The sequence below is a fragment of the Falco rusticolus genome, chromosome 12 (genome assembly GCF_015220075.1).
Source record: "Falco rusticolus isolate bFalRus1 chromosome 12, bFalRus1.pri, whole genome shotgun sequence".
NCBI lineage: Eukaryota > Metazoa > Chordata > Aves > Falconiformes > Falconidae > Falco > Falco rusticolus.
Genome location: NC_051198.1, coordinates 32,764,781 through 32,792,300, shown reverse-complemented (window position 1 = coordinate 32,792,300; position 27,520 = coordinate 32,764,781). Strand labels below are relative to the sequence as shown.

The window sequence follows — 27,520 nt, the reverse complement described above, 5'->3', positions numbered from 1 at the left end:
AGAAGGCTGGAGAGCATACCCTTGGGCAGTACCCAAGGACCACCACCACACAGGACCCACAGGGACAGAATTTCAGGGGTGCACTGAGGTTCAAGCGAGCAGGAGCAGCCTGTGCTGGGCTGGCATGGCTGTGCTGCTGTGCCCTGTCCCCATGGCAGGGGACCTCGGGTGCACCGTCAGCGTGAAAACTCACGTGGCTGGAAGGGAAGGCTTCTCTCCTTTGTGTATCTTGGAGAAAAAACAGAGGGGATGGCTTTTTGCAGCACAGCAAGCAAGGTGGCGAATAGAGGATCTGCTCCTGGCCACAGCAGGGTCCTTCTTCACTGACCCCAAGCACCTGGCTGGCTTGCAAACTTCATAAAAAATTAATAAATAATAACCGGGAAAATGAAGCAAGGATAAGCTCTTTTCACTACATCATTTTAATTGCATCGACACCCAGAAATACACAAAAGGATACGTGCCAAGAGCCACCCATCAAAGAGAGGCTTCCTTCCATGGTGGGTCTCACTTTCACACTTCTTTCACTCCAACAAACAAACAAAACAAAACAAAAAAAAAAAAAAGAGAGAAAAAAAGGAAAATAAAAGAAAAAAATAATTGCACCAGTTGATGTACAAACACAGTCTTCCCTTTTCACACATTCGTGGGTTCTGCCTGCCCCAACGTGGTCAGTACGGCGCCCTGGGGAACAAACGGTAGTTGTACAAAACAGTATGAAGATTTTCTTATAAACATATGCCTGCACTGTTTACTGGCTGGGTTTTTTTGTTTGGTTTTTTTTTAAGTTTCAAAACTAGGTTTTAAGTCACTAATGGCTTGTAACTTTTATCTACAGTAAATTCAGCATATATTTTTATTTTAGTTTTAGGAATGTGTAAGGCATTTTGGTAAGGTGACGGTAAGGTCTAGGTCACAGACTCGTCAGACTGAAGTCCCTTCCTTCAAACTGTCCTCTTCCCCCTGGAGAAGGAAAAGAGAGGTGGGTTACTCAGCTGGGTCTCAACCTTATCCTCGTGGCAGCTCAAGCATCAAAGCGTTTCACAGATGGGCCAGGTCCTGCCTTTTGAGCAGGGAGAACCATGACCATCATCTCCTGTGCTCCCAGACCTTCCCAAAAGCCACCCAGATGGTTTCTGGCAGCAAGTGCCACCTTGTCTCTGGTTTTCAACCACTGCCTGACACGCGCTCCCCCCTGCCCTCCACCCCAGCACCAAGGGGAGGGATGACTGTGGCCACCACAAGTACCGTTTCCTGAAGTTGTTCTTTCAACTTCTTCACTGTTTCTCTCTCTTTGGCCAGTTGGTCCTGGGTAACCTTCAGTAGCTCCTGTAGCTTGGTTGCTGCCTGGCCCAGGTCCTTTGTTAATTTTTTTTCTTTTTCAAGTTTTTCCTACACGGGAGACAAAAGAAGGCATCTGCCTGAGCCTCCCTTGGCCGTCTGGTGACATTCCCCCCTCCAAAACATCTCAGGTCACCTCAGATCTGCACTGAGCCACCTCGGCAGCCAGAAGCCAGAGGAGCACCCAGCTCCCTCCCTGCTGAAGGAGCTAGGTATCACCCCACCACACCGGCTCCCTTGGAGATGCCATGGGCCGAGACAGCCTCGTGGCAGGAGAATGGTTTCCCGAGATGTGAAAAGCCCAGCCTGGTGAAAGTATCGGCTCGGATCATCCGCCTTCTCTTGGTCAACATGGACAAAGTGGCTGTGACTTGCCCCCTGCTGTCCATAAGCCATGCTGGAGCTCACAGCCAGCCCTGGGCAGGGAGCAACCTGCAGGGGAACCATCCACCTTGCCCCACCAACCCCAGGAAGGATAAGCTATGCCCCTAGTCCTGCCTGGAGACAGCTTTTGCTGTCTTGGTCAAACCCCAAGCACAAGAGAGCAGGGCAGCCAAATCACCTGGAGATGCTGGGCCTCCTCCGTGCCTGGAGCTGCTGCATTTTCAGCTAGTCTCAGCTTTTCCAGCTCTGCCTGCAGACTGCACGCCAAGCTCTGGGCCTGGAAGGGGGACACAGACCCGGTAAGCGGCAGGTGCCTCCCACACCCTGCCCCTCACCACCCCTGGTCCCACTGGCCCTGCCTCGAGGGACCAGGTGGGTCACGCAGCCACTGTCAGAGGGCTGGATGCTACATGTGATGCGCCTGTGGTTGCTGATCCATGGGGAAGATGGCACTTGTCACCAGCAGCGGCGTGAAGCCTGGCTAAAGCCCTGAACCTTCAAGGGAAAGAGCTGGCAAACCCCACGGGTGGGCCAGGAGAGGGGCAGTTCCAGGGACCAGCAATGCCACGTGGCTTCAGTACAGCTGCTGCCGGAAGCTCTTCAGATGCGTGAGGGAGTGCAGCCATGTCTGAGATGCAGACAGGGATGGGGAAAAAACCTTCAGAGCAATTCTTCAAATTAATTCTTGAGCTTCATTAGCAGCTAAGAAACCATAATGGCTTTGTAAACCCTTGTATCCTCCTCACCACACCCACCTCCTCCAGCTCCAGCGCCAGCTTTTGCCGCAGCACTTGCTCCTTCTCCACTAGTGTTTCGTTTTGCTCCAGCTGGGTTTTCAACTGTGTTGAGAAAAGGAGAAAACACCCAGAAATAAAATTAAAAAAAAGACCCAAGAGTGAGCTGGTGGGGACATCGCCAAGAAGGCTATACAGAAGAAATGAAAATTGAAGCTTTCCCCAGGGCATCAAATGGCAATAGGTACCAGCATCCCCGCCCCACAGAAAAGCTGGGATAATGCTGATGGCAAGCCCAAGGCTTGGCTTTGCATTGCCAAATTTTGCCTGCCCCTTGGGCAGCGCCAGCTGGGACCTGGGACGAGAGGTACCCCATAGCAGAGGACCTGCCCGGCAGATGCCCATGCCAGGCAGAAGGCTCCACACTTAACTGGATTAAAGGAGATGGAGCCCGGCTCGCGGCAGCAGCACCACTGGTGAAAGGGAAGGGCCACAGCTAATGCCCTCAGCCCAGCTCCAGCAAGACTTACGGAGCCTCTGTAATCCTAATCCCTGCCAGCTGGAAAGGGATCCTGGCGCAGCTGTCAGGCTGTCCCCTTCCTCCAAGAAAACCCAAGCCTGAACCCAATGGGCCACCATCGTGTGACCATGTTGGCCCAAGGGCTTGCAGCATCCCTTGCCTGCCTCCCCCAAAATCCTGCCAGCCTACTGCCAGTGGCAGAGGGCTCCCAAGCGGAACAGCCTGGCAAAAGCCGGCTGGCGACGTGTTCCCAGCAGGAATAGGACGAGGGGCTGGCTTCCCCCCCCCCCCCACAGGACAGGAGATGACAACCGTGACAGCCCTGAGCAAAGCCATGTGCGGTTCTCCATGCGGTTAGAGACTGTCAGACAGGACAAGGGACACAGTTAAGGGTCAGGTCAGTGCCCCATGGGCAGCACTCTCACCACCCTAACCTCGAGGGGTGCAGGCTCACTTGGGTAAGCTTGTGACCCTACTTCTCCATCCTGTACATGACTCTTCATCTCACTTAACTGCTGCCTGACCTGGAAGGAGGATCAGCAAGCCTGGCTCAGTTACGCATCTCAACACTGTAGCCGTTACAAGACCCACAAGGACCTACAGGTAAAGTTCGCTAGCTTTTTTGCTTGCACACGAGCTAAAACGTTTGGAAAACCATCTCAGTTTCTGCTGGACGCAGGACAGTGGTACCTAACACAGGCAGCCTGAGGCACAACAGTTCCCAGGGGTGCAGAGCACATGCTTGCGCCTCATCCGCTCTCCTTTGATCACTCAGCATCTTGGGTTAAAGCCACTGCTGAGGCTTTGTACTAACATAGTTGTGTTAAAAAAAGCAATCAAGGCAGGGTAACAGGTCCCGTTTTGCCATAGATCACAGCTGGGGTGGCTGGGGAGGCAGTTACTTGACCACCACCACCTCAAATAAACCCCCCCAACTCCATCCACCAGAGCTCCATCCTGCATTGCAGCAGCACCGGCAGTCACACTGTAAGCTAGCAGCATGCCTCGGCCAGAAGAAAGGGAAGGTTTCTGGATAAGCCCAAATGTGTTCCACACTCAAAGGCACCTGCCCATCTAATGAGATTAAGGCTAATGACAACCCTGCGCCACATTCCCTCAGGAGCAAGAGGCTGAGCAATAGCAGCAAGGCTGGGAAGAGTCACGGCACCCAAGGGACACTGCACTCCCAGCTTGTTCTACTCCAAGTGGCTCCACCAGCCAGCGGTACCCCCAAGGACTTTAAAAACAACCTCCTGAGCCTCTCACAGTGAAATTACGGATTTAAACCCAATAGCTCTTGTGGTTTTGGCAGATCTGGCCCTATATCCCAGTCCTCTCCCCCACTTACCTGCAGAAACCTAGCCCCATCCTTCGGCTCCCTGAGTGACCCCTACACACGGGCTGCACAGCCTCAGCCCTCCCAGCCAGAGGAGGATGGATGGATGGATGCTTAAGGCACCCAAACCCCTACCCCAGGGTGGCGGTGGGGCAACCAGTGTTCAGTGGTGGGGTGGCTGGTTTCTTCTGCTACATGCCAGCTCACACAAGCCTTGCTGCTCTCCCTTCCCACGCCCATCACGGAAGGAAAGGCGGGTAAAAAAAATTTTCTCCTGGGTCTTCAACATCCCCTCTGAAAGCTGGATCAGCCTGGTGCCTGGCAGCACCAGGTTCCACTGTGCCCTGGCCGTGCCTTCCCCCTCTCCCTGAACCTGCAGGGAGGATGCTGGCCCCACCACAGGGCTCGTGAACCAGCCACACACAGAGCAGCCAGGTCCCAGCTGGGCAGCTGCAGGATCCCCCTTACCAGGGTCAGCTCCTTGCTCTGCTTCTGTGTTTCTGTCTTTGCTGCCTCCAGCTGCTCCTGGGACTCTGACAAGAGCTGCCTCAGCTGTTGAGGAACAACAATAACAACAAAAGTCCATTTATGCACTTGGTTTTGGAGCCGTTTGGCTCAAGGAAACATTTTTACGATGCAACGTCTTCTCAAAGAGGCCGTGATGGCGTTACTTGCTAACGTAACCTGCCTGCCGATGCCTGCTCAGAGAGAGACAGCTGTGACACAGCTCCGCCTCACCCAAGCCACAGAAATCCCACAGGCCACCGTGGAGCAGCAGACAGCATCTCCTCACAGATCTGTCCCATCACCTTGCCAATGGATCTCCTGAATTCAGGTGTCTACAGCCCAGACTGGAGTGAACACCTCCATCTGTTTTCTCCTGCTTTGCAAAGCTGCAGGTCCCCGATGCACCCCCCAAATCCCTGAAATGTGGATGGGTGGCGAGTCAGGCTTAGAAGAAAGAAGCGTTTAAGAAGGTAAATGGCCGCCACACTTACAACTTCAACTTCTTTTGTGTAGTTCTGGCGTTCGGAGCTGGCTGTCTCCAAGTGATTTTCCAGTTGCCTTTCCAGAAGAGACGTGTATTCCTTTAGCTGGATGAAAAGGGAGGAAAGCATGAGGGGGCTGATTGTCTGTGGTCCAACACATCCCAAACATCCCGTGGTCCAAGCCTGCCTTTCCCAGGGCAAGTCAGGAGGTGGGTTCCGACTCAGCCCAAGCACAGTACGCATCCATCTGGCACCTGCGCGGTGACCTTCTCCCACACCCAAAAAGCATTACCTGATCTGTGCTCTGCAGATCTGCTTTCAACTTCTCCACCATGTCTTCAAGAGGTTTCAGCTGGAGTTGTGACTAAGCCAGAAAGGATCAGAGAAGGTCAGTGAATGGCACCTCACATGGACACTGAGCATCTTTCATTCAACCAGAAATGGTCCAGCGTTGCACTCCCACCTCCCCCACTTCATCCTGTACCCCAGTGCAGAAGGACCTGACACCAAAGTGGAGCTCCACAGCCTGCAGGGCAGGAGCTCCTCCTCCAGGGAAAGACGAATCCAACATTACATCCGATGCAATTACAGCTTGGGCTGTAAATCATGGAGCAAGGTAACAGCTTTTGCCCACAGGACCAGCTGGCTGTGGTCAGCTTTCAACACCTGAGAAACCGGCACCAGGCTCGGTGCAAGTTCCCTACCGAAAGCACCTTTGGTTTGGAAGCGGCAAGGCAGACATTCCAATGAGGTGTCCGAAAAAGCACAGAGTTTGCATTTAAACCTGGCCTGATTCTTGAAGAGAACTCCACAGTTGCTGAATTTTTTGGAAGGGAGGAATTCACCTCTTCTCCACAGAGAGGCAGGACTGCTCTGGGACCTGCCGAAGCCAGCAGCCATCCATCCCACCACGAACACCCTGCTGCCAGCAGCCACCAGCAGCCACGTCACCCTGCGCAATGAACAGTGCTGCTCCAGGAGCAGCCACCTGCCGGCAGACACCACAGATCTCTCGTACCAGAGCTCCCCCACCTCCCTGCAGCCCCACTTGACTCCAGAATCCCGTGTGAGCGGTGGGGAGCCAGGCTGGGGAAAGCAGCTCCATCTCCGTTCTGCGTTCAAGAGGGAGGAGATAAGTCTGCTCTGCAGAAAAGGCACAGCTGGCCAAGTTCTCCCAGGCTCCAGCTAAGTCACGAGAGCTCGTGAAACACGCTCCTCACTCAACCCCTGGGCAGCAAGGGCTCTCTGGCAGCTGCTGGCTGGCTGGCTGACTAGGGAGAGCGGTACCGAGAGCTGGACAGACAGCTGGACCCAGAGCTATGTGCAGTGCGTGGCTTGGACCTCTCCTTTCCAAAGGCTGAACAAACGCCAAGGTCAGCCTGGGTTTTGAGAACAAGCCAAGTTCCTCTGACAGCGGGAGCCCCTGAGCCCCGCACGTGCTCTCCTCCCGCCAGGCCACCCCCGCCAGCAGGGCTCAGCCCAGCTTCCCAGCACTGGGTCACTGCAGCGGTGACAACCACCATGCCCAAACCCGGGAGCTGCGCCATTCCTCCCGCTCCGCTGGCAGGCTCTCGGCACCCACCAGGCAGGGAGGTGGCATCCAGGAGGAAGAAAAGCTTAGCTCCTACGTGAGGTGGGCTTCTTGGCGGCTGGTTTGGTGACAGGAGGGGTGGGTTTGGGGTGAAGAGAAAGTCCCCGTGTCTCAAGAGTTCGAGGCTGGCAGGAACAGTTAGGGCCATCAGCTGATCTATAGCTCACAGCCCCTCTGCTCCCCCCCCGAGTCTGGCCCCACGCACAACAAACCCGAATGGTGTGCCCTGAACACGCACCTTCTGGAGTTCCTCTTCAGATGCTGTGAGCTTTGCCTTCCACACCTGCTCCTCCTCCTCCACACTCTTCTGCAGGTCTCGCAGCATCCCTTCCTGTTGGCAAAGCCTCAATGAGCCCAAACCTCCCCCGGCCCCCCCCAGGCTGAGCAGTGTCAGGGCTGGAAGCCCTGGCATACCCAACACCTCTCCAAGGATCTGGGTGACAGAACTAGGTGCCTCAGGTGGGGCTAGGGGCTCCCAGCTGCCAGGCTGGCTCAACCACCCTGATCACCAGAGCCTCTTGCCGTGCCATACCCCACCACCACCAGGAAGGTTTCCAACACAATTAGGCTGAAGAAAAGCTTTAAAAATCCAGACTTCTCCTATTCCCCTGTCTCACTCACTGACAAACAGCTTTCCACACAGCACCCACCAATACACCAAGAAATGCCCACCATGAGCTCACGGACAGCCTGGGCTGCCAGAGACCTCTCAAGAGGTATTTCTAGTGGAAGGACACCCCAGCACAAAGGGCTGCAACTTACTGTCTCTGCAAGGATAGCTCTGTACTGCTCGCATTCTGCTTGTAAAGTGCTTTGCGCTTCCTCTGCCTCTTTTAATTTAAGTGCTGAATCCTGAAAAGAGAGGGAAGGGATGGAGAGAGAGAGGTGAGGAAAAGGAACGAGTGACCCTCAGGCATTCCCTCGCCCTTCCATTTTCCACCCCCTTCACTTACCAGTGGCTCTGTTGCAATTCTCTGCTGCTTTAACGCATCCATGGTCTTTTCCTTCAGCTCTTGTAGCCACATGTCATAATCCTGAGTTTGAAAAAAAAGAAGACAAGGAAGAAAAAGGATGCTTAGACACTTGTCCTTCCCATGCGGTGGAGGCTCTGCGGGGGGCTGGGAAAGCCCGTGCCCACCTGCTGCGAGGACACATCGACCCCAGGGAGGACAGAGAGCAGCGTCTCCTTGGTTTGCGTCTGGAGCACATCCAGCTGTTGGGCCAGCTCCTCCTGTAACAGGGAGAAAGTGGCATGGGATGGAGATCTTGGCCGCCTGCTGTCCAGGCTGCCAGTGCCAGTCCTGCTTTTTTACTGGGGTGAGCCAGCACCGGGACACCAGCCAACAGAGAAAACTGCTGCCGCTGAGAACCATGAAAACATTCTTTCCAGTTCAGCCGTCCCCTGGTTCCCCCATGATCAGTACCAGGACACAGGGCCCTCAAGACAAACTCTGGAGACGCTCGCAGGAGGGTTGGGCCAGCGCTGTGCCCAAGAGGAGGCAGGCAACCCAGGGCAAGCATCTCTGGTGGCTCAGGGAGGCTGAATGTTCCCTTAAACCACCAGCACCACCACTACAGAGAAATCCCAGGCTCACCTTTGCTTTTGTAGCAGCAAGTAGTTTTTCCTCGCACACCTTCTCCACCGTGGCCAACGCTTCCATTGCTTTCCAGTTCTTCTCACGCAGGTCCTGCCGAGACCACACACACAGAGGCCAATAAGCCACACATCACGCCAAAGGCCACCAAGCTGCTTGTTGGCACTGTGGAGGATTCAAAGCCTCCGCTCAGGAAGAGAAGCAGCAGCCAGTTGCTTTGGCCAAGGCTCTTCCATCCCACCGCCCACGTGAGCCCCCTTCCCCTCCATCCCTGCAGCCGCCCAATGCACCGCACCGTTCAGGGGGGGACTCAAGGGAGCAGAGCAAAGCTGGGTACAGGCAGGAGCCCCAGGAGCAGCTCTCAGGGCGCCTGCAGAGGACACAGGCTAAGTGGAAGGCTGCAAGGCTGCCTCCACACAACCGATACCACCTTGTAGTAGAGGGATAAGGAGCAGAGGGACCCCTGCTCAGGGGCTGCCTTGACCCTGCTGGGGTAGGATCTCCCTGATGTACCACGTCTTAAACCTCCCAAGAGAGCTGGGGGCGGACATCTCCACCCAGGCAGCCCACCAGCTCAAGCTGCGCAGCCTGCCGGGGAGATTCCTGCTCTGGCAGACGAGGCAAGCCACCAGTGCTCCACGGGGCTGGAAGAGCCTCTGGCCGCACCATGGAGCCATCGGTAGCTGACTACAATGGGTGGTCATTCAATCTCCAGAGATCTGGGTTTTGGAGGAGAAAACCGTGAGCAGCAAAAGCTGAGCCCAGTTAGTTCACTCACATTGTTTTTAATCTTCTGTTGCTCCATCGCCTCTCGCAGCTCTGTGGCCTCCCTTTCCAAGGATGATAGTTGGTCCATCTTCTCCTGGAGCCTGGAAGGGCAGGATGCAGGAGTGAGTCTCAGCATCTGCGTTCCTCCCAGGTAGCAAGCTCCTGAGATGGGGACCACAGCCCTTCCTATCCCGGTCTGCTCCAGGATCTATCCACAGCAGGAGGAAGAGGGAGCAGGACAAAAAACCACAGCCATGGCAATACCGGAGGGAGATCTAGTTTTCTACCTGCTTATCAGCAATAACCAGCCAGTGAGTAGCTGGCTGTACACCCAGGACAAGAGGAAGAAGTAACCTGATCCAACGGCTAGAAATTCCAACTTACACAACTGGGACTGCTCCCAACACACTCCCATCCACGGCTCACTAGGCTAAGAGAGCCCACAGTGCTGCTTTTGAAAGCATCACCCTACTACCTTGAGCGACCATAAATCAGGGCTGTTGACCAGCCACCTGAGAGCCTGCAGCTTCCCCCCACAGCCCCAGATCCACCATCTGCCCTGAAGGGAGCCTCAGCTTGAGCAGACCAAGGAAGTTTCAGGTCCTTGACAAGAACCACTCAAGTCTCTTGAGGGTCCCAGGACAACTGAACAGCTGCCCTCCTTTAAAGGAATGCTGCATGCTCGCTGGCAGTGAGGGCATCTAAGAAATCCTCCTCCTGTGCAGACCCTGAGCCGGTGGAGGTGCCCAACACACAGACAAAGGGCAGCAAGCACAGGTCGTGACATGGGAAACTCCAGTGAAATGCCAGGAAACCTTTCTGCACTGGAGGGGAGGGCAGAGGTTGTTGAACACTAGGACCCAGAGAGGAGGTGAATTTCCACCCTTGGAGACACCTGGAAACATCCCCCGAGAGCCTCCTCTGGCTGGCCCAGCTTTGAGCAGGGGCCTGGATCAGAGACATCCCACCCAACACCCCATCCCGCCACCACCAGAACCCCCTTATTCTGCAGGACCAGCCAGCTTCCATGTGTCTGCCAGCAGCTACAGCCTTACTTCGGAACGGACTGGCTGTTATTTGGGGCCAGCACCGGAGCCAAGTTTTGTTTTACACAGCTGTGCTGGCCAGGATTGACCTTGCCTTCCCAGCTCCACAGTCCCCGAGCCTGCCTAACAGAGAGGGCGGGAAGCCCTCACCCATAGGGCTCAGCTCCTGGGGAAGCCTGGGACACAGGGACAGCAAGCTGGAGGTGCTGCGGCAGTTCCCATGTGTAGCCAGACCCACCTTGACCGCAGCTGCTTCATTTCTGCTTCGTTGGCTGCCTGGAAGACAGAAAGCACTCTCATTACCTGTCCTAGGCAGTGATGCAGGTCAGCCTTCTCTGCAGCATCCCAGAGCAAAGAGAACACAGGTACCGCGTTAACCCCGCGTAAAAACCCCTGCTCGAGCGGTGTAACCCCCTCTCCTCCCCCCACCCCAATTAAACGAGCATGTGACCTGCAAGTCTCTGTCTTTTTCTGCCTCCCTCATCTGGCCTGCCTCCAGCAGAGCTTCGATGGATTTGATCCTCTCCAGGAGTCTCATATTCTCCAAGCTGGCATCCTGCAGTTTCCCCTTCATGTTGTCCAGCTCCAGCAACTTGCTTTTGACCTCTGTTTCGGAGCTCAGCAGCTTGGCCTGCAGTTCTGTTGGAGGAAGGGCAGAGAAACACGGTAAGGTAGGTGCAAACAAACCGGGAGACTCCCTGCCCTGCCTAAGCAGGACTCCTGGCCAAGGAAGCCTTGGCTGTGGGTGCTTCCAGGAGGCACAGATGGGGCAGGCAGGGATGCAGGACAGCCCAGGAGAGAGGGACTGGAGTGGCATCCTAGGACAGGACCACAGAGCAGTCCCACATCTTGCTCGCACCAACGCCAACCTAACAAGTCCCTGGGTCTACTGCTTGCCCCAACCAGCCCCACCAGTAAGCACCCGTCCCCGAAAGCTCCATGCCTGCCCCACAGCCCCCCCATGCTGATCCAAGGCCCTCACCAGCAATGCTCTGCTGCTGTCCTTTGGCCTTTTCTGCCTCCGCTAACAAGCTTTTGTAGCTGGTTTGGGTTCTGCAGAGCTCGTCACTGACTTCGTCCAGCCTCTTCTGCAGCGTCGCCTCCACTTCCCTTTGGGAAGCCTGCACAGCAGGAAGAGAAGGCTTTCCATAGCGTGCCAGGCACCCCAGCCAATTTGAAGCAAAGCTCCATGTGTCACAATGTTATTTTTAAGCTGTGCTTTGAGGGGTGGTGGTGGTGTAAGTCATCCTTCCCCCCATGCTCCCCCTATGCATGAAGCATCTTGCCTCATGCTCATGTTTTATCATTTGCCAGCCCTCAAGTGGGAAGCAGACAACACCCCAGCATCTCCGTTCCGGGCCAAGACCACGGCCATCTTCCCCGGCCATCCTCCCCTCCGGAAAGCCAAGCTCTGAAAAACCTCTTAAAGCCCTGCTCCTAGCGCAGCCCCAGGCCAGGAGGGAGAGGTACTGCCACGGTGCTTAGCAGGACAGAGACATCCAGCCACGTGTTTCCACACACGGAGAAATTTTCTGTGCAGTTTGGGCCAGGGTATACTTTTTTTTTCCATCTTAGAAAGCAGTGAAGAAGAGGCCTGGCCAAGGCAGGCCCTTCGAAGGGGAAGGCAGAGGAGGGGGACGAGGAGCATGCTGCAAACCAGCAGCTCTACGAGTAGCGCCCTTGCAGATGGAGGGAAATTGCTTTGCGTGGAGGGGACATAAAGTGGTAAACCAGCAGCCCCATCTCTGACTAATGCTTCCAGAACCACCAAGCAAGCAGGACTTTTCTGCTTTTTGAGGATTTGACCCTGTATCCTCAGCTCAGAGCTCCAGGTGTTACTGTGGAGCACATTCTCCCTAAGTGCCTTCAACACATCGCTAGCTTTAAAGTCTTCCAGGTATTATGGTTTGTTTAATTAGTATTAAGGTGTACAGCAAGCTGGAAGCCCTGGAGAAGTTCTCCAAAAAGCATGCCAAGAAGCTGGTGTTTTGGGTCAGGAAGGCGGCTTCTGCCTTCACACCGGCTGCATGCCTACATCACCCCCCTCACTCCTCACCTGCAAAAGCAGCAGGGGCCAAAACCAGCCCAGCAAAAGGAGATCTGCATCCTCAGGCACCCAAAAAATTATAAGGATATTGAAGGCCCCTTCCTTTAGGACCGCCTCTGCAAAACCACTTTGGCATGCACAGATAAAGGCCTCCACCACAACATACCCTTCACTGAGAGGCCAGAGCAATTCGGAGACCACAGTGCAGGAGGGACACATTGCATCCCTTACCATGTCTGCCATCCTTGGGGGAAAGAAGTGAAAGTTCCCGGGTCAGGGGTACTTGGGATCAATGCTCCCAGCCCCTGGCAGAGCTGAATCCCAGCAGGAGTGCTGCTACCCCCCAGAAGATGCTCCTCCCTGCTTGGCTTCAGCCCACCTGCCAGCGATGCGCCACTGCTCCAGCAGCGTGCTCAGAGGCTCTACCTGGGAGGTGTCCTTTAAACACCCCTAAAAACCCCAAATCCAGCCACACCCCGGAGACAACAACAAAGCCACGAGCTCTACCTCCTGCACCAAGGGCTTAAGACTCAAGAGGGAGCACCCACGTCCTCGTGAGCACCCACGGGCAGGGGCCACTGGGTTCCTCTCTCACCTGAGGCTACCACCCAGCACGGTGCACCATCTAGGCTTCCCCCCCACCCTCACACCCGGGGGGAGCAGGTTTGCAGGCGCTTGCCTGACCTGCAGCTGCTCCATCTGCTTCTCCAAGGCCAATGCTTTGATCTCCCAGCTCCTCCTCTGCTGCTCCTCTTGCTGCAGCACCTCCGACTTCTCAGACAGCTCTTTCATCAGCTTGCTGCACTCCTGCCGTAGCTTGGCCACCTCAGCGTTTTGCCTGCACCAAGAGAAGCAGCGTTATTCCAGCCCGCAGGCCAGTCAAGCATCCCTGGTGTTACCCAGGGGGAACACATCCTCCTGTGGGTCTGATAACAGGGCTTGAGACATCTCAACAGTTGCATTGGCCTGTTTCTGGGACACGCCTGGTCCTTCAGGGATGGGGTGGAAGGAGCTGACACATCAGTTCCAAAAGCTCCGTTTCAATCACAGGAGACATTTCTTTCTCATGAAGTAGAAGATGCAAGGATCTGTGTTCCCAGACACAGGAGAAAGCACTCTAAGCAGCTGGAGTCTGCTCTGTAATTAATTGACCACTGTTAATCACCAGCCATTTCAGACTTTCTACAAAAAGGAGCACCAAATTCTTCCCCCTAGCTCCTAGTTGTTCTGTATGCACCAGGCAGGTCTCGGTTCTCTGCAGCATCACTCCCATCAAACAGCCAGCGACATTTCTTCTGAAGTTGGTGAGCACAAGCTCCCCAAAGTGTGGAGAAATGCTGCAGCGCCTTCTGGTCCCCTCTGCCCCCTCCGCTAGCATCAGCACAGGTGACCCCAAAGCAGAGAGGGTTTCCCCTGCCCTTCCACTTGGCAAAAACATCCTTGTTTCCCCTGCCAGGCCGCCAAAAGCCATTTGGCAATCTCTTCCTCACTCCCTCCTCTACCTCCAGCTAGCTGGGGCGTCTGTAGAAGCACCCTCCAGAAAGGGGGTGGCCAAGCCTGATGGGCAGTCACCCCCAGGGCTTGCCAGAGGGCGGCCCCAGGCTCTGCCCCCCGCCCCAGTCTTACTTGCTCTCCATCTGGCTGCTGGTCTGGTTGAGGGCATCCCTCAGGATGGAGTTCTCCTGCTGCAGGCGAGCCAGCTGCGTGTTGGGGCCGTTCTCCAGCTGCTCCTGCAGGGTCCGGATCTAGGGGGAGACCAACAGCGGTTAATGCCGCCGCCGCCAGCCCCTCAGCTCTCCCCTGAGGAGCCCACTCCATGGGCAAGAGGGACTGGCAAGGAAGCCACAGCGAGCTGTCTGCTGATGCTGACAGTCCCCGGGGCTGCCGCATCCCATGAGGATGCTCCCACATCCCTCTTCTACAGCTCAGGAGCACTGCGGGGCTCTCGCCCCTCCCTGAGGCTCTGGCCCCCTCGTCCACCTCGGTCTTCTCCAAAAGACCAGGCAGCTGCCACCGAGGGCCAGCCGGCAGCCAGCGGAGGAAGCTGCAGAGCACTGCGTGGGGCTCACCTTGCCCTGCAGCTGCTGCGTTTCGCTGACATGGTCCTGGTAGCTGGCCTGCATGCGTGCCTGCACCGCTGCCATCTCCTGCTCGCGGGCCAGCAGCTGCTCCCTCAGCTTGCCCTCCACGGCCGTCGCCTTGGCCCGCTCGGCCGCCAGCTCCTTCGAGGAGAGAAGCCACCCGGTCAGTCCTCAGCGCAGGAACTTCCCTGCTTTAAGGGGACTCTCGAAACAAGTGGCCTCCGAGCTCAGAAGACTTTAAGAAGTGTAACCCTTTCGGCGCTGCCCCCAGGCCCAGCTACACCGTTCCGCACTTACATTTCCTCCTGCATTAAGCTTTGGGCTCAGTGGCCACTGGATGCCACTGTTGTTCCACACTGGGCCAGCTAAGAGACAGGAGTGACAGCCTGGAATTTTATTCCCCTCCCCGGCCCCAGGATCAATATCATCACATCAAGTTTGGGGCAAAGCAGGAAAACTAAAAAAAGAAAACACCCCCACAAACCAAACACACCCCCCCTCCGCCCCCTGCCAAGGCAGGGGTGCTCTCTTGGCCGGCTGGGTGATGCCGTGCCGCTGCCCGGGGCTGCCTGCACAGGCCGGGGCTTAGCACAGCACTCAGTGCACAGGGTGGCTTCGCCCTCTCCTCTCCTGCCTGCAGGCAGATGGACCTGCTGCAGCAGGGTCCTGGCGGCTGCGGGGCAGGAGGTGCTGAGCACGACGCGCCGGGGGTCCCTTCTGACTTCAACACCCAACGAGAGGTGGAGGCAAGGGGCTGAGTCAGGCAAGGGGGCTGTAAATAGCACCAGGCTCCTTAAAAAGGGACTGATCAACACCTCCTCAGCTCAGGGGCTCTGCCAAGAGATGGGAAGGGCTTTATTGTCCTCCGTAAAGCAGCAGAAAGCTGCAGTCTCTTGCGGGCACGGCTTCAGCCCGCTCCTGCTGCGGCTGCCAACAGGACACGTGCCTCCCCGGGCTGGATCAGGCCCAGGAGAGGAGCTCAGGTGGGCATCTCCTCCCCTTTTGGGGGAGAAAACAGCAAGCAGATGAAGGGCCCAGAGAACCCCTGCGCTTCACCTCCAAGGGCGGGTGAGATGCGGGGAGAGGGAGGCACACGGCGAGCCGTGAGGCGCAGAGCCCGTGCCAGGGGTGCCGGGAGGGCTGCGCGGCACTTACCTTGCTCAGCTCCCGCATCTTGTTTCTGGCAGCGGCTGCAGCCTCCTGCTCTGTGGCGAGCTGCTTCTCCTTCTCCTCCAGCTGGCGTTTCAGGACAGTGACAGGGTCACCCTTCTGCGTGGCCTGCCGGCGCAGGGTGGCACATCAGCGGGGACCACCACTCCGGGATCCAACCCCTCCACCCCACACGCACAGGGTCCTGCCCTCTGCTCCAGGGAAAATTCAGCTCCTGCCTCTAAGGCTGCCCCTCGGGGGACAGCCTGCCCGAAAACGGGCTGCCTTCACCCCTCCGCACCCCCGGAGGCTCGGCCCAGCCCTGGTGGCCACGGCGGTGCTGGCAGCCCTACCATGTGCCAGGTGTCCTGGACGATGCCCGCTTTCTCCGTCAGGATCTCGATGAGCCGCTGGGCCTCCCCCTCGCTGAACGCCATGCTGCTGACAGTGGACACAAGCGTCTTGTAGGGCAGGTAGAGGGGCCCATCCGAGTCCGCAGGTGCTGGGGAGGAGAGAGGAGGGCTTGGGAGCGCTCGAGCCAACGGCAGGGCTGAGTAGCATCACCTCAGTTGACTTCAACCCCATAACTGCCATTTCACACCAGCAACCGCCCAGATGTCCACAGCCAAGTTTGATACCTCTCTAATTGAAAGCAACGTGACGAGCGCTGGGGACGGCGCCCACCACAGACAAGTGTTCCCTGAGCCAGCTGCCACCTCTGCCTGGCTCTGCTACTGCTCCCGCCGCCCTGCCACCGCCCTCCATCACACTGAGCGATTGCAGCCGGAGCTGGGCACGCTTTGCTCATGCCAGGGAGCAGAGACATGGTGGGCATCAGAAGCTGGACTCCATCATGACACAGCCTCGCTGGGGGATTTTGCTCCGCGCAGTGGTGCCGGTGATGGCAGAGCAGCAAGGTCATCTCCTGCCTTTCACCAGGCTGGTTCGTTCCAGCCCTTCGCTAAGGGAACGAGATGACTCCAGCCCTTCTCCTATCCCTCTGCTAATCCGGGAAAGCCAAGGAGCATCAGGGGCCGTGATGCTGTCGTAGAACTACAGTGCAAGTGGTCATGACAGCTAAGAGGGTGGCAGGCAGTGGTCCGGGAGTTCCTGCACAGTAGGTATGGCCTAGTAGCTTATTTTCCTTAAAAATCCCATAAGAAAGAGCAGTTTGGATTCCAGTCTCTTGAATGCAGAGCTCAGACGCCACAAGCAGCAAGGACAAAAAGGAGGAGGAGGTGCTGCAGGCATCGAAGCAGAGCTTCCCCTGCAGCGCCTGGGGAGGAGCCCACGCTGGAGCAGGTTCACCCTGATGGACTGCAGCCCATGGAAGTCCCCAGGCTGGAGCAGGGGAAAGGTGTGAGGAGGAAGGAGTGGCAGAGAGGAGCTGTTATGGACTGACTGCAGCCCCCAGCTCCCTGCACCACTCAGGGAGGGGAGGTAGAGAAGTCAAGCGGGAAGGGGTGAAGTTGAGCCTGGGAAGAGGGGTAGGAGAGGAAGGTCTCATCCTCCTTTTGTCTCTGTTTCTCATCTACTTTAATGGGGAAAAATTTAAACTAGCTCTCCCCAAGTCACGCCTGGGTTGCCTGTGATAGTAGTTGCTAAGTAATCACCCTGTCTCTCTCCTGACCCACAAGCTTCACCATCATATTTTCTCCTCCATGTTGTTGAGGAAGGGGGAGTAAGAGAGTGGCTGGGTGGGTGGCTGGCAGCCAGCCACAGACAACCCACCACAGCAACAGAGTAGCAAAGTCTGGGAATGCCTAGCAGCTCCAGCACACACTCTTTGCTCCTGGCTTCTGCTAGATCCATTTGGGATGGCTGCGCTAAGCCCTGGCAGCAGCAGAGTCTGCGTCCCCAGCAGCAGCCACTTCCCAGCAACAGAGTCAGGGCAGCTCCACCGACTTGTGCAACCGGGGCCCAAGAGCTTGGCTCAGAGTTTACTCCTTCTGGCCATGGCACAGGCGCAGGACAGCACGTCACATCCCCTGGCCCAGTCCCACCAGGTGGAGGGCCCCACCAAACAAAATTTTGCCCACCTCCTGCCAGCGCCACGCGAGCAAGCCTTGCACAAGGCAGACACGACACAAACCCCACCTTGCAGCTGGCAAGGGGAGCTGGGGAAGCGTGCCAGCCCGTGGTGAAAGGCAGCCAGTGCTGCTGCCGAGCCTGCTCGCAGAGTCAGAACCCTCCCGCCTCACCGAAGGAAGCGGCGAAACAAGCAGCAGCCATGCAGGCAAAGCTGCATGGGATGAGGGGTCTGAAAAGTTGCTTCCCAAACCCAGGGAGACACAGACAATCCTTGCATGGAGCCCCCCACCTGGGGGCTGCAGCCCGGATTGGGTACCCACGCGTGTTTCATGGCAGAGCATGGCTCCTGCTACCACAGATAATGGGGCGCGAGTACACATGAACCATTTGCGAGCAAGTTTTTTGTGTGATGCAGGAGGCTAAAAACAAACCACACAAGAGGAAAATACCCCAAGCCGCTCTTGTCAGGTTTGCCATCTGTTTCAGTGCCGAGCACGTGTCTTTGAACACTCTGAACACCCACTTTTATCTGCCACGGGATAATTTGTTGCTTCTGCCTTTGAGGAGAGACCGACCACAGCCGTCAAAAGGCTGCCCGCTATACCTTGGGCAAACTGCAGCCAGCTTTGTGGTGCAAAAGAGCTTTCCTCTGAAAAATCCCACAGGAGCAGCTAAGACATCACTCTTGGCTTTTAAAACATGCAGGATCGGGACTTCATACCCAAAGGAGTAGATGCTCAGAGCAGGCAAAACCACTCCCAACTTAACACGTGCTAAAAGCCCATCTCCCATCCAGACTCCCTTGGCTGTTACAGCTTGGATTCAGTGTTTTTCAGCATTAAGAGAAGTGCATCCCTGCGTGCATGTGCCAAAACCAGCCACCTACAGTCTCCCCAACACTATCTCTGTGATACCCTCCAGCAGCGGCCGCTCACACTGTTTCAAACCTGGTCACTATGTGGAGATGGCCTTTAGGGAAATCCTTTCCTCAGAGGAGCAGATACGAGGGTTTTAACCTGACCTCAGAGACCAGCAGCCACAAAATGTCCTGCTGAGTAGCAGGGCCCTCTCCCAGAACACGGGTGCGGGAACTGCCAGGTTCCATGGCAGCCTAGGTTTGAACATCTGGAGAAGGCTGGCAAGTAGGGGTGTCTTTTTGTTTGGTTTTCTTGTAAAGAAAGAAAGAAATGAAACCTACGCATCACAGCTTTGAGAACACCTGACAGATATTCTCCCGCGTGTCCCTATGGGAACACTTCTACAGGTCTGAAAGCTCTCATGTTTTACTGCCTGTAATTATCACTTAACCAAAAATAAAACCCAAACTGTTCATGCTGGTGCAATGAGAAGCAAGAATCCAGCTACAGAGCCGCTTCTCCCCTCCCTACGCGCATTTACACCCTGCAGAGTGCAGGACCACCTTCTTTAATCTCTCCCACCTCCGAGTCAACCAAGTGAGGCATGAAAGGCAACAGGCAAGTTTTCCCTTCCCTGTGATGTATCCAAAGTTACTTCCCCCTAACTATCCTATCATCAGCCTCCCGCAGTACAAAATCCCTTCGGTCCTCTCTCTTCCAACAGGCTGGTTTTCACCAGCATTGAAGAAGGAGGAAACTAGCAGTGACCCATCTCCCCGTAGAAGAAGAGTAGTAGAGCTCCTGTGTACTCCTAATAATCAGGGGTGGAAGGAGAAAACACCATGCCTTGGCTTCCTGTCCAGATGTCCAGCACCCTGGCAGCTGCTTCCCCCTCCTCCAGGACAGGTCCGTGCCCCTCCTTCTCACTCTCGATGCACAGACCTGCTCAGAGACCCGCCAACAGCACATCTGAGAGGAACCGGCAACTCCCCAACATCTGTGCGCTGGACTGAGGAGCTAAGCACCAACCAGGGGTACCCGACGCAGGAGGCAACACATTACAGAGAGCAAACGAGTCAATAAACTCTTGACCTTAACTCTACTCCCCCCGCCCCAAGAGAACTACAGTCCAGTACGAGCCTTTTTGAGCCCACCTTCCCCTTGGTGCACATGGTCCATCCCACCAGAGACAGCCTTTCTGCAGCTGCCCTGTTTCCAACACTGAAGAAAAACAAAGAGATCTCGGACTGGGAGAGCTCTGCTTTGACAGCACCAAGATGCCCTGCCAGCTTACCCAACAGGGATATATGCAGAGGAACTTGGCCTTACCTGGCTCACTCTTCTTCTTGGATGCAGCTTTCTTCTTGACAGGTCCATTATGCTTCTGCTCCTCATGGGTTGGAAGAGCATTGCTTTTCTTGATGGTTACAGAGCTGACCACCGGAGCACTTTGCTGTGTGCCAACCGGTGGCACGGCCACAACAGGCACCTCCTTAGGGGTCACCTCCAGGACAGGAGAACTTTTGGAGACGCTGACAGGAGGCGAAGCCAACACCGGGCTGGGAGCAGGCTCTACCTTTGCCACCTTCTTCTCCTTCTTCCTCTTCTCCTTAGGTGACGGAGCAGGTTTCTCCTTTTCCTGGGGGGCTACGGACACCGTTGCAACCGGAGATGCAACGGTTACAGGCTCAGGCACCACAGCAGGCTTAACAACCACCTGCTTGGGAGAGTCCCTTGCTTCCCGAGTCAGGGGCTGCTCTGGGATCTTTCCATTAGGCTTCTCTTCCTTTTTCTTTCCTTTTCCTTTTTTCTCAACAGGTTTCTCTTTCTTCTTTGTCTCTTTTTTCTGCTGCTGGGTCGTCTTAAGCTCTTTGCGTTGCTTGGCCAAGGCTTCCTCATAAGAAGTCTCCTTCATGGAGAAGGTGGACACCAGGAAGATCCCGATGGCTGATACCACCATAAAACCTCCAAAGACCATAACACCCAGCGTCTGAGGGTCATAGACATCCATCCTGCCTTATTCTTCTGTGCCTACAAGACACCAGAACAACAGTTAGTGGGGAAAACAAAGAGGTACAATGGCCTTTCTGTGAGCAGCAAGTTTCCTATGTCCATCTGTGTTTCCAAACGGCACCACGCTCCACAAAGTGCTCAGGATTCACACACCTCTGGTGAGGGCAACCTGCCGACACCCCCCGCCACCTCCCAGGTTTGCAATCCCCCGCTGCGCTGCCTGTGCACGACCCTGGGCAATCCCTGCAGCCCTGCGGCAGTAAGAGAGCCCGTTTCCAGACGGCCTGGTGCAGTCTGGCCAAGACCTGGGGTCTCCCTGGGCCACCTGGCCTTATCTCTGCGCCCAGGCGCAGGTGGAAGTGCATCCAGGGTCTCAGCTTTGGAATAAAACATCCCCCTGGAAGGGGAAAGCATGCACGGGAGAGCTTTCCCCAGCTTTGCAACAGCCCTGGCCGCCTCCCTTTGCCACCCGCACCCTGCGGCACTGCTGGCCTCTGCCCAGCCTGGCAGGGAGGACGCGCGGTGACCACATCCCACTGGGTAGCTGCTCCCAGCCTCCAGTGACAAGAACCACCCCAGCAATGATGCTACAGATGTCATGTCACACAGAGAACCAAGACGCTACCATCTCCTTGAGATGCAAACACCAGGAAAAGGCCTCAGTTCAAGCCAAAAAAATGCAAAGCATGGTCATTAACCATCTCATCTCCCCAGTAGATGCCTGCAGGAAGAAACGAGACTTGCAAAGGGAGCACTGGATATGGCGCTTCTCTTTCCAACTCTGCTATTAACTGGCGGGCAAACTGGGCACATGGTCCTTTCCCACCCTCCTCTCCACGCTCAGGTTCTCCATCCATAACACATGGAGCAGCAACGGAGACTGTACTGCCTGGTCTGAGACCTGGCAGGCAGGGTGCAGCCCCACGTGGAGGAAGATGCTGCTGCCTCCACTCTTCTTAACCGCTAACCAAACCCCGTCCCAAGTCTGGAAGCCAGGCTCTTCCCCGCTGTCCCACTCGCGCGTTTCCCCCGTGGGCATCACCTCCACGTGGCTCACAACCCCCCCCGATGCTGCAGTCAGGCAGTTCATCTGCGCAGGGGCACTCCCCAGGAGGTGCCCGGCTGCGCTTTCTCGTGATCAACGCATCAAGCCCTCGGCTATCAGAAGTTCCCATCCCCGCGCTTAACTGTAAACATTATTGAATTTCCTCTTTAAGAGGTTGCGGGTTGGGGACGGAGGGAGCGGCTGGAAAGGGAGGAGGCAAAAATAAGAATAAAACTAAGGAGATCAGCATCTTTTCAAAACCTCAGTGCTCGCAGGGAGAGACCTCGGAGCTTCTCCCTTTCTCACAGCCGACAGCTGCCGAATCCGCACCGGTGCAGCCAGGAGGTGACAGTGCAATGAAAATGTCACCTCCAACCCCAGGGGGGTTGTTGAGAGCTGTTTCAACCAGCAGCCCAGCTCTCCCTGCCCGTCTCGCCAAGCAGAAGCAGCAGAGAGCTGGCAGGCGGGCAGGCTGCCAACGCCAGCTGGAACCAGCCTCCCCCGGCAGGGCCACGGTCCTACCCCAGGGCACCGCGCGAGATCCCAGCTGATACTACCGGCATCGCTACCACAGGTCCGTCCTGGCCGTCTGGGATTTCAGCGGCCTCAGCCGGCTCCATCCCAGCACAGCTGGTGCCAGCCCCCTCCCCCCTGACAACGGAGCATCACTTTGGGATGGTCCCCATCGGGACAGAGGGATTATTCCTAACCTGCAGGGTGAAAAGGGCTGGATTTCCTCTTCCTGGCAGGAAATAGAAACGAGGGTCCAGAGAACATGTACCCATGTCCTTCTGCTGGCTTCAGGGCCAGACCAGTGCGCCCTGGAGCTGACCAGGGCAGAACTGAGCGCCCTGCATTCCTCACCTGGCAACCCCAACAATGTGCTGGTACCAACAGAGCTGCTGACCTCGTGCTGCCACCACGTCAGACTTAGGTCAAAATTCACCACTCCAGCTTAGGGCAAGGGCATCACTGCTGGCAAACGCCCTCCAGCCCCGTCAGCTGCTCCCGCCGCCTCCCAAAGCAGCTGGATGGAGCCCACGGAGGATGGGAACAAAGGAAAAAGCCCAAAACTACTGCTACAGAGGCATCTACCATGCAGAGGACAGATGAAAGAGGACAGCATTATTAGGCAGAGGCTGAGGCAGTGAACTAGGTGAGATGGCAGTGCTGGCCTCGCTGCTGTCATCCCCCCCCCCCCCCCCCCCCCCGCCAAGCCCTTACAGGCAGGGTGATTGAGCCCCATGCTCCCCCTCCCCTGCAGGCAGCCTCACCCAGCACCACTGCAGTAAAAGCTGCCTGTACCTTTGCCTCCTCTCAGGCTTTACAGCCAGGGTGAGATAACAACGCAGATTAGCCTTAAAGTCCTCCCTAGCTAAACAAAAAAAAACCACCGAAAATTTAAAAAGCAAAACAACCCCCTCCAAAACAAAGCCCACAGAAGAAGCAAGCAGCCCAGAGCGCTAACCTAGAGGAGCTGCAAGACAAGCTGCCGCAGCAGCCGGAGCTTGTGAAAGCAGTGGAGATGCTTGCATGGGCCATTTGCAATGTCCCACTGCTGGACCAGAGAAACCCTGCGCTGCTCCCAAGGACAAACGTTCCGAGAGAAAATGCAAAACAGAGTGAAAGATACTGACGGGGCAGCAATTACTCCCAGCAGTGCTATCACGGCAAAGAGAAACTTTGGTCCTGTCTCAACACACGTGCCCCGCAGCCCCGGTGCTGACTCCGAGGAGCAAGTTCTACCAGTAGAGTTCCTCCTGTGGCCGAGACTTGGCACGGACCAGCCCAACAACTCGTCCAGGGAAGAGCCTATCACTGGAGCGGCGCAGAGCTGGCAGCAGGCTGTGTACTGCCACACGCGCTTCAATCAAACCAGGCTGGCTTTGGCATTCGGGGGATAAGGAAAAATCTTCCTCTGGGAGCTTCCTGATGCATAAATGCAAGAAGCAAAGTGCCGCAGTGTTAGCATCAGAAGCGCAGCCCTGCACTGGCATTTCCTGGCCTCGCTGCCTTTGCCCTTCCAAGGGCTGAAAGTTTTGCTCCCGGATTTGCCCAGCAAGGCACGGCACGGCACCCCTTGCGAGCACGGTGGCAGGAGCGCACTTGCCTTGCCCTTCAGCAGAAAAGCCCTCTGCACTTCCTACCTGCACAGAGTCTCAGCCAGGACATGGAAAAGCAGAGCACTGAAGGCACTGTTCCTTGTCTGTTCACGGATGCCTAAAGGGTAGTTTTGCAGGTACAGGTTTGGCTAGACAGCCAGGCTTTGAGGAGGCTTGAAGACTTCAGCATCCTCTTCTCTGTATCTTCTGGTTGTCCATGGGACTTTGTCCCACGGCATTTTTCAATCTGATGCCCAGGCTGTTTTGGGCGAGGGCTGGGTGCCCAAGGGCAGCAGGGCCACCACCAGCTATCAGAGTCCACATTCAAAAACTCATGTTCACGTCCAACACTGAACACGTTTACCTGCATGAAGTTTCTTGAGCGGGATCATCCCCTAATCCTCACCCAGCCAAAACAGTGGAAATCATCAAATATCTCCACATGCAAACTCCTTCCCCAAAATAGCTTGTTCCATTAAAGCTTTTCACCACCACCAGAACAGGAATAAGACGGACAACTGGTATTGCACTTGGCCTGAAATGCTGTGCTCCGACTCTCCCATTCCTATGGCTTTTCTTCATTATCCATCAAATTTTCCAACATCCCAGATAACAGCCCAGGTGTCCAGGCCTCCCTTGCCACCCTGCAGTCACCTCTGCTTGCCCTGAGCAAAAGTCCAACTTGCTCTAAGGAAGCAAAACCAGTAAAGCACTCAGCCTTGCTGTTTTTTCAGCACCAATTTCCAAGCTGAACCAACCCCCAGACACGCAGTGCAATGGCACCAGTGCCACGCTCAGCGACTTACTTGCCAGAGACAGCTAAGTGTCCGAAACCAGGCTACAGCTTTCCCACCTCTTCAGCCTTTCCTCCCTTCTGCGACCACTTCCATGAAATCCACGGGAATTCAGTATCGTTGAGACTCAGCCCTCCACCAACCCTGGTTTAAATCGGCTGGGTCAAGCGCCAGGTGGGCAGAGGCAAAGGAGGAGACAAGGTTGTGCAGTAACTACAGAAAACTTCCTTCTTTAGGCAGCCAAAAGGAAAATATTTGTTATCTTCTCCTGGTCTGGATAGGTGCTGCAGATGGGAAAAGATGCTCTTTGGAAGCAGGACACCACTCCTCCTGCAATCCAAGGCTTGCACTTTGCTGTTGAAGTGGCATCTCAGGTTAGAGCCACGCAGAGGAGGAGGTGATGGGGTGGTCAGAGGGCAGAGAAAGTGAGAACTGGGGTCGCACAGCTGGGCGCTGCACAGCCCACAGCAACACCTGCCTGCGAGGCGCCCACGGTTCCCTCCACAGCCCCTCGCAGCAGGGGAAGAAAACACACAAATAAAAAGCTCTTCCCTTCCTAAACGCACAGAGACAGGTCAGGCAAAGCTGGCTGACCCAACACACAAGTTTCACGGCTGAGATTTTGGCTTTTTCCAAAAGGCACCATTATCTCCTGGGCCATCAGGGCAAGCAGCAGGCAGCGCCTAAGGGACCGGCCGCTGTGTGGGGGAGACACTGCCCGGCCCCCCCTCAAAGCAATAAGGTCTTGTCTCCTTCCCTGCCCCCCGGTGCGAGCTTTCCTCCCCAGCGGGCAGAGGCACGGCCGGGGCAGCGTTCTTCCAGCAGGACGGGGCCAGGGAACCGGGAGGCCTGATCCTGCCGGCAGCCGGGCAGCCCGGCCCCAGGAGCGCTGCCGGCAGGGACAACCCCCGACACTCCCGCTCCCGGAGCTCCGCTCTCCGCCCTGTCGCGACAGAGAAGAGACAAGAATTACAATCCGAGGCGCAGAGCCGAGGGGCGGCGAGGGGACCCCGCCCGGCCCCCAGCAGCCGGCCCCACGGTAGGGTGTCCGGGTGCGCGGCCCGTCACCCCGCGCCGAGCAACAGCCGCGGCCCCGCGGGCGCCCCGTGCCCCGGCGGGCGGGGGTCCCCCGGCGGCGCTGCCGGCTCCGTGCCCCGCCGGAGAGCGGGGGGCAAAACAGGAAAAAGGGAGGAAACCCCGAGAACCCCCCCGTCCGTGCACGGGAGAGCGCAGCCGCGCCGTAAGGCAGCTGCAGCTGGGGTAACCCGGCGGCGGCGAGCAGGAGTTTCCCTCCCCAGGAGCGGCGTGTCCCCCCGCCGGTTCGGGGTGCGCACCCCCAGCGGCACCCGGCCACGCGGCTCCTGGCAGCGCCGCTGTGACACTGACACTGCCGGGGGGCCCCGCCGTGCCGCCGGCCACGTGTGCACGCCGGCCCCGCCGGCCCGCGGCGGGAGGAGCTGGGGGGGCCGCCGGGAAACCCACCGGGAAGCTGGTGGCATCCCCACGGCAGGGACCTTGGGGGGGGGGGGGGGCTTCGCTTATGGGGTCCCCGCCTCTCTCCAAAAGCTTCAGGCATCGCCACACTGTGCTGCTGGGGGTCTCCCAGCGCTGGGGGGGATTTTTAAGGCGGGGGGGGGGGGGAATTATTAAGGAGTAAATATAAATAAATAAATGGGGAACAACGCCGGAGAGCTGTGACCTTCTGTAACCGCGCTTAATCAGATTAATGAATTTCATCAGGCCGGGCTGGGGAACAGTCTGAGCGCTGCGGGGCGGCGGGGCGGCCGGGGGGGCGCGGGGGGCCCTCGGCGGCGGCCGCGCACGCCGCCATTCCGCACCGCCCTCACCGCGGGGCCATTCATCCAGTCGACCCTCTCGCCCCCCCCGCAAACGTGGCCAGACCCCAAACCCGGGGTCGCAGGCACGCGCCCCCCGCCCCGCCAGGCGGGACAGCGTCCCACGCGTGGGAGCGGCGCGGCCGCGGAGGGGGTCTCCGCTCCGCGGCTGCTGACAGTCGCGGACGGGGGTGTCGCCCCCCTCCCCACTCAAGACCCGCGCAGAAGGGGATGGGGATAGGGAGGGGTCGGCACCGGCGCCTACCCACCCGTGCGGGTCGCGGTCCCTCCTCAGCGCCGCGGCCGTGTGGAGTCGTGGCACTTTCCGCCGCGGTCTCGCCGGGCTCGGCCGGCCCGGCCCGGCCCTCCCCGCCCCGCCCCCCCCCCCCTCGCGCCGCGCCGCGGGGCCCACTCAGCGCGCCGGGGCGGGCCGGGGCGGGGGGCGGGGCCTCTGCGGGGCGGGGGGCGGGCACGGGGCGGGGCCGCTGCGAGGCCGGGGGGCTGGTGCACCCCGGGCGGGGTGGGGGGTCCCGCTGTGCGTCCCCAGTGCGCGGGCCGGGGGACGGGTGGGACATCACAGGGCTCTGCCCCCGCGGGGGCCGGGGCGGGGGTATGGGGGTGCGGACCCCAGGGTGGGATTGCTGGGGGTAGGGAGCCCCAGAGGGGGATTACCGGGGATAGGGACCCCCAGGACGGGATTGCCAGGGATATGGGAGTGCAGAGCCCGGACACACAGCTGAGAGGGGATGGGTGGGAAAGCTGGGGAGCTCCCTGCAGGGGGTGGGGGTGCTGGCTCGGGCTCTGGACCCTCTCACAACGGGCACTATGGAGCAGAACCTCACGGATGCCCGACCCCAGCGGGAGCCTTTTCTCAGGGTTCACAGATGCTGTGCGGTTCGACAGCACTGGGGCTGCTCTACCACCCACCAGCTTGCGGGTCCCAGGACAGGGACAAAACCATGCCCAGAGCTGCAAACGGTGGCCAGTGCCACCAGCGTGACAGCTGTCCTCTGGGCATGCACCCTCCGTCTGCCTCCTGGCCTGGCCCCAACCTTCTGTGGTGGGACAGAAGAAATTGGAGGGGTAGCACTCAGGTGCCTGTTTGCACTGGAGGGAACCGGTGCTCTGGAAGCGATCTGGATGCCCCAGTACCCTGGAAATGAAAAAGGGTTGGAAGGCACCAGCTATTAGGCTGAGGTGCTGGAGAAGAGCCAGGGCACCCTTCAGGAGATGCTGTACCTGCTGCTCTGTGCCCTGGGAAC

General features: G+C 57.4%; 1 protein-coding gene across 3 annotated transcripts; it reads right to left on the bottom strand.

Moving 5' to 3' along the window:
- Positions 1 to 399: 399 nt before the first annotated feature.
- Positions 400 to 26,641, bottom strand: RRBP1 (ribosome binding protein 1). 3 transcript variants are annotated; one of them, XM_037405895.1, is made up of 24 exons: positions 26,528 to 26,641; positions 19,799 to 20,500; positions 15,935 to 16,083; positions 15,588 to 15,710; positions 14,421 to 14,573; positions 13,978 to 14,096; positions 13,036 to 13,189; positions 11,287 to 11,425; positions 10,756 to 10,943; positions 10,543 to 10,580; positions 9,269 to 9,359; positions 8,491 to 8,583; positions 8,034 to 8,126; positions 7,849 to 7,929; positions 7,658 to 7,747; positions 7,134 to 7,226; positions 5,597 to 5,668; positions 5,314 to 5,409; positions 4,784 to 4,867; positions 3,405 to 3,503; positions 2,481 to 2,564; positions 1,904 to 2,002; positions 1,249 to 1,392; positions 400 to 963 (listed from the first exon to the last, which is right to left on the bottom strand). In XM_037405895.1, the coding sequence occupies exons 2-24, from the start codon at positions 20,478 to 20,480 to the stop codon at positions 925 to 927; spliced, it is 3,003 nt and encodes a 1,000-aa protein (XP_037261792.1). In that variant the 5' UTR covers positions 20,481 to 20,500; positions 26,528 to 26,641; the 3' UTR covers positions 400 to 924. The 3 variants fall into 3 exon arrangements, with proteins under 3 accessions (XP_037261792.1, XP_037261791.1, XP_037261790.1); XM_037405894.1 differs by lacking the exon at positions 3,405 to 3,503 and adding an exon at positions 24,436 to 25,366 and having other exon boundaries at positions 26,528 to 26,622; XM_037405893.1 differs by lacking the exon at positions 3,405 to 3,503.
- Positions 26,642 to 27,520: the final 879 nt, after the last annotated feature.